Source organism: Triturus cristatus, chromosome 3_1 (assembly GCF_964204655.1).
Source record: "Triturus cristatus chromosome 3_1, aTriCri1.1, whole genome shotgun sequence".
Taxonomy (NCBI): Eukaryota; Metazoa; Chordata; class Amphibia; order Caudata; family Salamandridae; genus Triturus; species Triturus cristatus.
The window spans coordinates 358,831,609-358,844,335 of NC_140583.1; the positions used below are offsets into that span (position 1 = coordinate 358,831,609).

Here is a 12,727-nt window from a genome sequence, read left to right on the forward strand (position 1 = left end):
TAGTATATTTTAGCCTCTTCACCTAGCCTTAAACTGATCTGGAAATGTTTATGGTGAGTTGTACTACTAACTGAAGCAACGTAAAATTATGTTCAGATTCCATTTAATGAAAATTTCAAATTTTCTATAGGCAAATATTAGGTTGTCCTATTCTCTTGCATGTTAATCAATGTGTACATTTAAAACCCCTAACTAACGAATTCTTAATTGTATAGTACTTTTGTCAAACAAACTTGTGTTTACTTTAGAAAAAAGCTTTTCACTCAAGCAATAACTGAAAGTAGCTTCAATTATTTTTGTACTTACTTGGCAACCTGGAGTTGGAGCATCTCTAGAATACAGTGGAAACTGCCCTCTTTCGGTTTTCCCTGCAAGTCAAAGAGAAGTTATCATACTTTTGTTAGTCTTACTGGAGTTTCTAACAAGTTAATAACTCCTCTAAACATCCATTCACTAAATAGTAAATAATGTAATTGTTAGTAGTGTAGACAACTGCCAAAACAGCTGCTCTAACACCAATTGCTTTTCTGCATGATTTAATTCACGGGCAAGGACTTTGTTTTATGAAACACAACGGCCTATGGAAACATTTTTACACTGAAATAGATCCTTCACACCTGCAGCTACAACATTAGAAAACAGCTTAAATGCACAGCATAAATATTAAAAAAAATATTCAATAGTGCAAACTAATTTACAGTTATTTTTTTAAACTTACTCCTTGCTGACATGAATAATGTGTCCTTAGTAAAATATTTATGGAAGCCAGTGTCCGCCGCTATCCACAATTTAAGTAATAACATGCCCCATCAGTATTCATGGAGTGGAGTTCCGTAAATAGCCTTAGAAAATTTGTCTTCAAAGGGTAATCAGAGTGGCTAATAAACCGGACAATACAGATGAAGAATTACAATAACTTATCATACAAGACCTAATAAATGGAAGAACAAGAATAACTATACATACATGCATGTATATGTAGAGGGAGGATATAAATACTAAAAACGCACACACGCCAAGTGTAATATGCTAGTTATCATTTTATCCCTATTGTTGAACATGGAAAAAGGGACATGATTTATGAGAAACAAAGCCTTGAGTGGGTCTTGAATTCCCTCCACTCCCCTCAATGCTGGTAATAAAGAGCGTATTACTACCAACAATTCTGCATAAATGGTTTATACTATGTTTTTTAGCATGTACGCGAAGCTTTAAAAAGAATATCAAGTCAGTACAAGCACACAAGGGGTTAAGTACATGGAAAAAAATCTCAAAATTGGCCTCGTGTGAAAACACATTATTTATGTGATATCTTTGGAACATGGAACCTGCAAGGCGTTAGACAATGTATTCTTGTGTTTATTACACTGTACTTTGGCAAACAGCAAGTCATTTGACCTTTGCGCTGTTGTAGTACATGTATGCATTTAACAATAAGTTTGTTACAAATAAAATGTTTTAGCTACATTTATTTTCAATTACTTACAAGCAAAAGGGAAAGCATATTCTATTTAAGGAAACCACTTTATATCACCAAGATCACTTTATTGCCATAGTGCCCGTCTCTCAAAGGACATGTATATGTGGTCAGCATCCTGAAGGTTACTGCACAGATACACGCAAGCCTCTCAATAACAGTATACAACACGCTATCACTGAGTAAATACAATGTACTGACTGCTTTTTTTTTTTAAGAAAGTAAAAGTTGTGCGTCAGCCCGCATTCCTTACCGCACAAGCCATTACTTAAAAAAATATATATATAACACAGCATCTACTCAATGACAGTAAGAGGCAGACGCGATAAACGTTCTAAGCTAGGTGCTCATTTAAAAATACTTTTACGTTAAGCAGTTCAAAGCTCAGTTATCCTTTAACGCCTGCATCAAATTCATGGGATTTTCAAGGGCCAAATAGTATAGGATTTGTTTATGTGAGTGCGTACCATGTGCTAATGCGTGTATACACATGAAGAGGGTGTGAAGTGGCATACTTAGTCATCTTTGCTTAGGGCAGCAACACCCTTAGGCAGCAGGCCCATTTACACACAGGTTGTAACTAGTGTTTAAACTAACTTTCCACCAGGCAGAAGTCTCAGTTATAAAGATAATTTCGTTAGTGAGACATCTTAAATGTAATCTCTTCCTGTCAATGTACTTACTTAAAACGATTAATAGTCAAAGACAAGCAAACTATATATATTTAACTTTAGATGAAAACCAGAAGCAATAAAAACAAAAATAGTCTAAGAAGTGGACGTGATAAGCTCCAGTAAGAAAATCTAAGACAATCACGTTAAAAACAAATGGTGTGTGTAATATATATGTGTGTAATATATATATATATATATATGTGTGTATATATATGAGAGAGAGAGAGAGAGAGATATATAGATATATAGAAATATATATTATTCCCATGTTTGGCTGTTACAGATCTTTTTTGCGTTTGGATGGAAAGGGAATGGGTAGCAGAAACAAAAGTAATTACTACAAAATGAACCGAAAGGCCTTTGAAACGACAAATAATTTACAACCTATTTCCAATTTGCATCGCAAATTTCATTTGACAAATGTTAATGAAAAACTTATCTCATGCCAGCTCCTACGAGACAGGATGAGTTGTAGAGGTTACCAAATTACAGTTCTATTTGATGTAAATACAGCCCATAATGGATTAATAAAACCGATATACAGTAGGACACTGCACAAATGATTTCAATTAACCTTGCACAAAAATGCATCTTTTATATCACATGGAAAGTAGGAAAAGTACAATAAATTAGTAGATGCTCTTATAAAATAAACTTTTTTTCTAAAGAGCAATTCCAGGTGTTCAATAATAAAATAATTATACATTTCATTGAAATATTAAGAAACTGCTTTAAAAGCCTACAGAATTACCGATTTTTTCAATTGAAAATCTATTCAGTCTTTTCTTATTTCCCATTTAAAATTAACAAGCTCTCACAGAAAACATTTAGGTCACACTGAATAGTCAATTAAGAGGAGAGCGAGTTTATTCCTACTGTGAATAAGGTCCGTACAGACAAGAGTTGCCTTTCTTGCAACACCTGCTAAACATATTGTTATAAAATAAAGTAATAAATACATAAAGTCTAGCGAGACAACACCTGTAATCATTGATACAATGGTGTAGCTAGAGCATTTGCCGCCTGGGCCGGTCCCAGAGTTTGATGCCCAGTGACGACGCAGCCTGTGCAGGTAGGTAGGGGCGTGGGTAAAAATCGACAGATGACGAATATAATAAAAAATTTAAATAACACTTACCTTGCGCTAGCCCTCCACCACCGCCACTAGCTATGCAACTGCCTTGATGTTTTCAAAATAAATACGACCCTCCTCTCTCAAGCGCTACAGTGAGAAGATCGCTATGACAATACGCCTTGTAGATATGGGACCGGAGGACCCAACCAGCAATGACGTGTCTGGTACTGAGACAGGACGGCTGCTGCTATCCATTATTATGAAATGTAATTTTCTCACAAGTCAAAGTTTCTTTCTTACAAAACACTCTAGCTCTTCAATGAGTGGATTTCTCCTAACAATGTCAGCTCCTAAATAACTATAGAGAAATTGAGAGTGATTACACTATATGATCAAGAAATAAATAATACACACAACGGCTGAGTCACGAATGCTTTAAAGTAAGTGGTGGCTGGTAATCAGAGCCCTGGGAGGCAGAGGGGCCAGACTTGTACACTCATTCACACCCATGCATGCTTTCACTCACTCACTCACTCACACACACACACACCACGCATTCATACACACATACATTCATCCGTACACACACAAAACATGAAGTAAAGACATTAACTCTTACCTTCTGCAGTGTCTCTGGAGGGAGGCGGTGGCATAGGACTGAGGTCAGTATGCCCCTATCGAGTATATTAAACTTAATTACTGTGTACCAGCTAGCTCAGAGGCCACTATAAAATTCTTGACAACAAGAAGGGAATAGCTTCTGGCAACCCCATAACATAAAACCCTGATCCCTCAGGATCATGGAAACAATATGCTACTTTACATTCAGTCACTCATCTCAGAGAAGTACATAGAAGAAACAGTCGGGTGTGTTTACAATAAAATTTATTGCACAGTTGTTATTCAAGTACTGGCTATATGTGCTGCGACAACTGTTGGACAGTAGCAGAGAAATATGGGCAGCAGTGCAGTTAAATTAAAATGCATGGTACAGTTTTACCATTGTGCAATAGTAATGAACACATATATGAAATACAGAATGCATTTAAGATAAAGCCTATACCCTATGATGCCTAACTAGATGTACCTAAGTGTACCTAGCATGTGTGTAGGTCTTAGAGTGCCAAGAATCCCCCTAGGATTTATTCTAACCCCATTACCTTACTAGGATTTCATCCTGATCTCGAGCTGGACACCCCAGGATGGGTGGATGGACCTCTGCCAGCTGGAGCTGTGGCATGACGCAGGTTGCAGCGTCTCAGGTCAGAGTGTCGGCATGGCATCTCAGAGGCGGCGGCAGCCCCTTATCTGTCACAGAGTGGGATGGAGTCAGTGAGACTGTACTGACTCACCCAAACCTGCGACAAGGCGTTACTCAGACTCTGCTCCCCGAGCACGTATGGGCTTAAAACTGAAGCAACCAGGTCTGAGGGTATCATGGACGTTCCCCCTCATAATGACGGAGAGGACCTTGAGGTACTTTGCCAAGCTGAGGTCAAGCCCATGGGCTGTGACATCCTCAGGCCAGCTTAGATCAGCTCAGACAGCTGGGCACCTGCACATTTAGTGCATGTCTAGCTTCTGGCTGCCTGACCTGAAAATAAACCGTATATGTAAGAATGACCGTTGGTCAGCCTGACAGACACTCTTTATGTCACCCAAAAGGTGGTGAGGGCATTGCTCTCAACTCTCTAGGACAGGCTGTTGGGGTTTAAAATTCAGCAGCTCGTGTCCCTACATGAAACTAAACCACTGTCTTGTAACTTATACACCCTAGACAGATCTGGATGACAATAGTAGATGGCTGTGTTTGGGTATTTGGACCTCCAGAGTTGACTGGCAGACTAATTAAGTATCAATCGTAACTTCTAGGCGATTTCAGTGTTTAGTTTTCAAACTTAACAGAATGGCAATTAATATTTCATTTATGCAAACAAAAGGTGAACCCGGCACATTTGAAGCTAATCTGTAATAAAATGGGAAAAGTGGAGATTATTCCGATTCACTTTCCTTTGCACAAAACATGGTTGCAATCAGCTGCACGAAGACAGTAACATTGGCTAGTAGGGAGCAAAGTTCATAATCTATGGAAAGGCATTGGCATTTAAGATGGAAAAGCCTTATCACCCCATGATTTTCAATGTATAAAGAAGTTCTCTCCTTAGCTGTAGCCACTCCACTTGACTCAATCCAAGAGGGGGCTTACTTGTGGTCTTTGCATAAGAAATTGATTTACATTAACAAAGGGATCTAAGCAATGATTGTGAGGAAACAAGCCACACAAAGAATCACATAATGGAGAAGACTGCAGGTAGCACACGTCTCAGTTGCAAATAAAGGAAACCCTGCATACATGATTTAAGATTTTTTTTTTCTGTATGCATCAACAAAATGCTCTGCCAAACACTGAAGTTCTGATGTTATGTTAATAACATTTATTGAGCGCACGAATACACGGAGGTGTCTTGGCGCTAAGACTGCGGTTAGCCCATGATGGAGCATCTAGTTATGAAATAGCCAATTTTTTACCCTTTCCTAAAGGAGGTGAGTTTGCACTTTCTTAGATCCATTGGAAGCGTGTTCCATAATTTTGCTGTGCCATACGAGAGGCTACGGCCTACCCAGCTTGAGGTCCGGATCCTTGGAACCTTCATAAGTCTGGCACCTGTGGAGCGTAACTGAAAGCATATGTGAAAATAGTGAATGTGGGTGCAGATTCAGGTGACAGTCTGCTGTAAGTGCAAGAAACAAAGATTCTTTTACTGCAGTAGAAAACGAAATGCAAGAAAATGGACAGTTCACTCAAAGCACCAAACGAGTTTGCAAGCAACCCAGTTTGCATACAAGACTGTATATCGAAATCTCTCGACTGGTTCTACTTTCATCTAGGAGAATAGTACTACTGATGTATTAGTGAGGCAGAAAGATAAGGCGAATTAGGACCCAGGCGGAATAGCCCGGTCCCAAACAATAAGCAATTATAAACACGGCGAAAGGTCGAAATGTGATGTAACAGAAAGCAATTTATATCGCTACTATGATATACACGTGATCCTGCTATACAGAAATCTTTTTTTTTGTGCTGGAAATTGAGAAAACGAATAAAATCTGTTTAGAAAAAAACCTCTCAATTGACTATAAGACTTACATCCGCTTTGTGTTAAAAGTTCAGAATCAGGATTGCTCCTGGAACAGTGAGGGGTGTTGGTTTTCTTCTGATTTTTTTCTGCAATGCAGAGGGATGCAGCGCTTGATTGACTGATACGAACCAAAACTTTCACATATCTTGATCCCTGCTTTTACATGATGGCGGTTCCCAGGAAAACACATGCAATGATAGTTCAGAGGTCACGGACACTTAACTGATTTCACAGAATATCTAGAGTACATGAGGTAAAATAAACAATATAATCAGGATTGTGGGTTTTGAGGCTGTGAGTACATTTTACCTACAGTTTACTACCAATAAACTACTCCCACTACACATGTTTAGTGTAAAAGGACACCATGAAAAGGCCTTCTTTCACTCTCAACCCCTAGCACATCCTTCTTCCACAACCAGCAGCGGGAAGAGGATCTCCGTTATTGTTATACCCTACTTATAGAACAATCACCCACTCCTATTTCCAATATGCCTACCCTTATTTCGTTTATCAGATAGCCTGAATGCTCTCTACCCTTTTAAATACCGTGTTGGGGAAGCCAATACCTTAAGCACTGAAGCATAACGGGTGTTTATTATTACGCCTTTTGCTGTGTAGCACCCTTAGCACCAATATAAAAGTACTAAGGACAATTTAAAATAATGTATTCTGACCCTAAAAGTATGCAGGTACTAGATTTTGTGTTATTCATGCTTTAGATGTAAATAACGTATTCTACTTAAACAGTTAGATCTAGGTATTTTAGATCTTAACTATTACTTATGTGGTAACTAGAATCAAGAGGATAGTTAATTTGGAGTTCATGTGCAATAATTTCATATATTATCCATAGCTGCTGCAGCCACAGCGCTTCGTTATCGGAGGTACGTTCTCCACAGTACGCTAAGCAGCGCCGAATGGCTCTACTAAGGTCCATTTTTATTTCCTTGTAGGGAAATCAATGCCACTGTTTTCGGAGTTGCTTGGCTCCTGTTAGTACGGGCGCCATCTTTAGCTAGGGTCAGAAATCCTATTTTAGTGTTATGATTGGCACAGTTATTTTAGCTTAGGTTTGCTTTACCATTATCAGCCCAGCACAGGGGAGCCAGTCGCTGGACTGAAGGGGCTGCTGGACCTCTGTTTTAACATTCATTTTGTCCACCAGTTTGCAGTAGGACGCGAAAACCGTTTTAGTGCAGAGACGTCCCCCTGGACACACCCCATGTCCTCCAACGGTTGTTTCACCAACATGGGAGTGCTTCCAAGCAGCAGACTTGTGCAGCAAGTCCTCGAAGCGGATGCACCGCGACTGCGCCTTGCACCAGAACCCCTGGCCATTTCACTTCAGATCCAGTCCATATGGTCAAATATTCAAGGGAAGCTACACTGGCATTAGATACAACTGGTAAGACGACAAATTGCACCATTTTTAACCCTCATCTTGGCCCTCTTCAGTGTATAGTCTGCAAACAAGTTTTATTGTACAATACTATTGCAATGTGCAATTGCAAGTGGCCTCCCAATCCCCTCCGGACCCAGTTAGGTGCAGCCTACTCATGCACTCTACTTAGTAAAAAAACAACTTAGATTTTAGAGAAGTCGTAGAAACGCATAGACTTGACATGGTATTCATCTGAGGGACCTGGGTAGACTCCGCCGCTAACCCAGATCTGGCCAAAACTATCCCATTTGATTAGTCCATTCTCAGGGCTGACAGACTAAACAAACGTGGGGATGGGGGAAGGGGTGTCATTATTTTCAAGGAAGATGTGGCTCTATCAAGCTTTGAGGTAAGTAGCGGTCTGGACCGTGAACTTCAGCCTTTCCGGATCAGCCTTAGTAAAACCTACTCTTTTATTGGTCTACTGGTTTACCAGCAACCAGGCACGAAAACCTCCTTTCTTAATATTCTAAGTCCATTTCTAGAATCAAGTATTGACTTAGACTTATTGATTTTAGGCAAATTTAACTTTCACTTAAGAAAACCCAGATGACCCTGATACCTGATCCAGGACTGATGCACTCACCAGCTTTGACCTATATCAGCAGGTAGGACTGCCCACCCACAGAGCAGGACACACTCTGGATGGACATTTGAGGCATCTTTCCGTATCCTACTGTACAGAAGCAGCACCAAGACGCCTATGGTAATCAAGCGCTTTACAACCTTAAAATCAAATCGTTCACTTATTTTCGTAAAGAGAATATGAAATACTTGGTGCAATGAAAATGTAACAAATACAACAACTACCACTGACAATGTAATTTGAGTAATATACTGAAATATCATCGAATAATGCATCAATTAACATATATTCACACTACACTTGAAACCTTGAACGATACCAAAGATTCCATGGCAAACTTGAAACGGGGTTGTCAGTCCAAAAACTGCATATCCTCTTAATATGTCAAAATGCATACGAGCATTTGGGCAAGCCCTCACTGAGTTCACGCTCCCAAACTATGCTCTGGTGGTGGCTTGCAAACACAAGGGGAAAGGTGGTAGGAGTCCTGGATTAAAAAGGGTTTACCCATGACAAGCCCCCCAACTCCATTTTACCTTCCAGTTGCCAACCTCCAAAATCCAAAGACGAGCGAATTAATATCTTCTAGTTGGTGCATAGGTGCAAAACAGCTGCGCACTTATCTGCAAACATGCAACAGCAACACATCTCCATTTCAGTTCCAGATCCAAATGAACACCGTGGAATTCAATACAGTGAGAGTACAGCTTGGAGCCATGCTGCAAATGTTCCCAGATGCCTCCACAGCATACACACAAAATGGATTACTTCCATTAAATTTCTTAAGATACATTTCACTATTCAATTTTATAAAATCAACAGAAAATTGGAAAACTACTGGAATCTACTTTTTTTGCACAGTAGTTTTGGTCACAGTGCTTATCGACTGGACAAACAGTCTGAAGATAAGGCAGTGGCAACATAGTGCAATATTAATCATGCTCTTGTGCCTTGTTTGCACATCGCAAATAAATCACGGTCATTGAAACGTATAGAAAGCTCTGCACGCCACAACAGCAATTTATTAGTCCTTTTAGTAAGAAACACAGTTGAAACAAATTTCTGTCTCATAATGTGCATGCACAGGACTTTACATCGGGAGATGCAATATTTCTGCTAAAGCAATTTGCCTACAAGCAGCCATCAGGCAGCAAGAAAATAAAATCCCTAGTACGCAAAATTATTTGAAGCAGCATGAATCATGCTGCCCACATTAACCAGACTCAGCATTTTCCTTCCTGAAAATGATAATCATACACAGAATGATAAACAACTTTGACCAAAAGAATGCAGTATTCTAGGCAGCTTTAAAACAAATACTCGATCAATGGTAAATTACAGAGCGTGTACAGTTACTTGTTATGAATGATTTATGCAACAAAGAAAACACTATTTCAGGCCATTGTAAGATATGCAAACCCAAATACACATGCTGGCTTTATATGGTGGCTAAGACATTTTGAGCTCAATCCCATTACAGGCCCGTGTTTAAAGGCGCGACTATGCCAACCACTGGGCCTTTCATTCTACTTTGACCAGTCAGAAGTAATTTGTAGCCGCTAGCATTAAAAGTTGAGTCTCTCAATATGCACGTCCTGCGTTGACTGCACTCAATCTCAAAGACACATTGTTTTCTATGCTAGTAGGTCTGGTCTTGTCGTATCCCTTTTAATTGTCATAGAGCTTGCTGCAACATAGGATGGCCACACTATAGCCTCACAAGCACTAGAACTACAATCAGGTAATTTTTTTATTCAGGTGAATTTTCTCTGAACCACAGAGGCAGTAGGCCACTTGCACAGCAGCAGAAGTAGAGCCTAGTAAGCAGGTGTGGGAACTTGGATAATTCTGAGACTAATAACTTTTAGGGTGGAAAGTTCTTAACTGGCTTAACCAGGAGTAGAGGAAAATGCAGGTTTTGCAGTTTAGTAGTGTAGTTTTCACTCACACATGCAGGAAAGATGCAGCAAAGGCAGTAGCAATGCCATTCGCGTCACCGCATTCAGTCTCACAATTCAAGGAACCTGTGCAAAGTTTAATTAAAGCATGAACCCAGTTCCTTGGTCTTCTCCTTCCTCTGTTCCATTCATCGCTCCTTTTCCCTCCTCTCAGTTGCAGCCTAAGGCTTCATTTACCAACCTGCATGGCGCTGGTTAACCTCCTAGTATACGCTGTGATGGTCCGTACACTTGCAGGAAAGGAGTATTGAACGATGCCAAACCTGTGCCTCGTCTGTCCTTCCTACGTGTACAAAGAGCAATAACATACTCGCTTCTTTTACTCAAAGATGCTACCATTTACCTTCAATCTACTGATCACCTCCCAGAACTTTGAATCCTCACGCGTCCCGGTCAGGGGTATGAAAGTGGCTCTTTGCACTTCACACTTCGAACATTTTGCCAACCCACCTGGGTAGATTTACAGGCCTTAAGTAAGATTTGTGAAGGATATGAAACTGGAACTGTTTAAATGTCACATTACTAGAGACAGTTATAATATGTGCACATGTCCCCCATCCATTCTGCAGGAGTAAGCTCTCAGGAAGTCCCTTATATTTTTCTCTAAAGGTTAGTCAAAATGATGTTTCCTCTGTCTTGAGTACCTTTTTATGGATTATACAAGCACCTTGCCACTCATAAAAGACAAATATCTCCTTTCAGATGTGGGTATATTCCAGTAAGTCCATGAATTGTTCTCAGGTCTCCTGCTCCACCTTCGCCATGTTGCAGGAACTGCCCTTTATTACCGTATTGGTCTTGCACTTCCTGAAAAGTAAGGAACCTTTTCAAAATCGCCCTGGAACACATTAACTACGCCTACCCTGGTGAATGGGGTCCCAGGGCCTTTACAGGCTTGGGGAGAGGGGGCCACGAGCCCGCCCTTTAATTTTAGATCAAACCCGGCCATGTGCCTACCTCAGCTTCAACTGGACATCACCCCTGGGGGGGGGGGGGGGGGGGGGGGGGGGTTCTCCTCTGCATATTTATGGAAAAAAATAAAAACAAAAAAAAGTTTAGGGTCCCAGGCGGGGGTCTCTCTGGGATCCCCGGCTCAAGATGGCTGCAGCTACATCATTGTTGCTTTCTGTTGGGTCTGCAGAGCCTACCCTGCATGACTTATACAAAGCTTTTGAGCCTTAATTATTCAAAAACTACAGTAAGAATGTACACCCAAATTCAACATGCAGACTTTCTGGGGCAAAACCTATATTTCTGCCAAATTTGGAGTAAATACATTTAAGCGGTTAAACTGTAAAGTTGCTATGGAAAAAGGAATGGGAAAAAACGCATTTTGGAACCCTCCCTCCCCTTTTTCGCAGCTCCCACTTGACAGATCATCCACAACTTTCCATGCATGACCTATGAAAAACGAGCGCTTTTTGGAAACATTCGTCTATCAACGCCAAAGTTTTTAGCAAAACAAAAAAGGCATTTCCTATGAAAACATGACACTAACTATAACTACCCAGTGGTGACTGTCACCAAGTTTTAAATATATATAATAATGTTCTGAACAATGGTGTCTGGTGTCAGTCCCTACAGCTGCTGTCTGAACTATCCTCCTTCTTTAAAGTGTCTATGATAAAAGATACACCAAGCCCCACCAAAAGCAGGGAGTGCAACAGGGCTCTGGTGTGTTGCAGCTAGGATGAAAGTTAAACATCAGAAAAAAAGTTACTCAATGTAGGATTGGGGAAATTATAAATGCAACAAAAAATGCTTACACTATTTAACCAACTGTAACCATAATCCAGAGAACGAGGGCACCAAATAAACTTTCAAGTCAAGTATTGATAGCATCAATATGTCTGGAAAATACTAAAAATTGCCTTGCCAGTTACTAATGAGTTCAGGCATTCAATAATCTGTAATCTCATCGTTGCACTCTTATGTGCATTAATCCATCCAAATAGCCATCCGCAATAAAGCAAACAAGCTCAACAAGCATATAGACGGTAAGTTAATAGAATAAATGGTGGAAAAAAAATATGCCTCCAACTAAAATTTCACACGTATGCTTGCAATACAAAAAATAAAATTAAACATAGCAGTGGGCAGTTGTCTTGCAATGGTATTGTACACAGTGTACTGTTGCTATACAATTCCAAACATTAGCTGCAATATTAGAAGCAACATGTTGACCATCTTGATGTGGTAAATACTAAGAATTTATTAATACTACAAGATGGCTGCTTAGCAAACCTAGCATTTGGAAACTATTTTCGATTGCTAAAATCTGTACATTATAACAGTTCAACCATTCCAAGGTGGCCACTAAACTCGGTGGCCACCTCGTAACACTAGAAAAAGGATACAAGAGGCCTGCCCTGT

General features: G+C 40.0%; 1 protein-coding gene across 13 annotated transcripts in view; it reads right to left on the reverse strand.

Annotated features, from left to right (window-relative positions):
- TCF12 (transcription factor 12) overlaps positions 1–12,727 on the reverse strand; it is a 692,950-nt gene that overhangs the window by 330,813 nt on the left and 349,410 nt on the right. For all 13 annotated transcript variants that reach the window (XM_085644109.1, XM_085644104.1, XM_085644112.1 and 10 more), the window contains one exon: positions 307–368. In XM_085644109.1, coding sequence (XP_085500235.1) covers positions 307–368 — 62 coding nt within the window. The remainder of the gene's footprint in view (positions 1–306; positions 369–12,727) is intronic.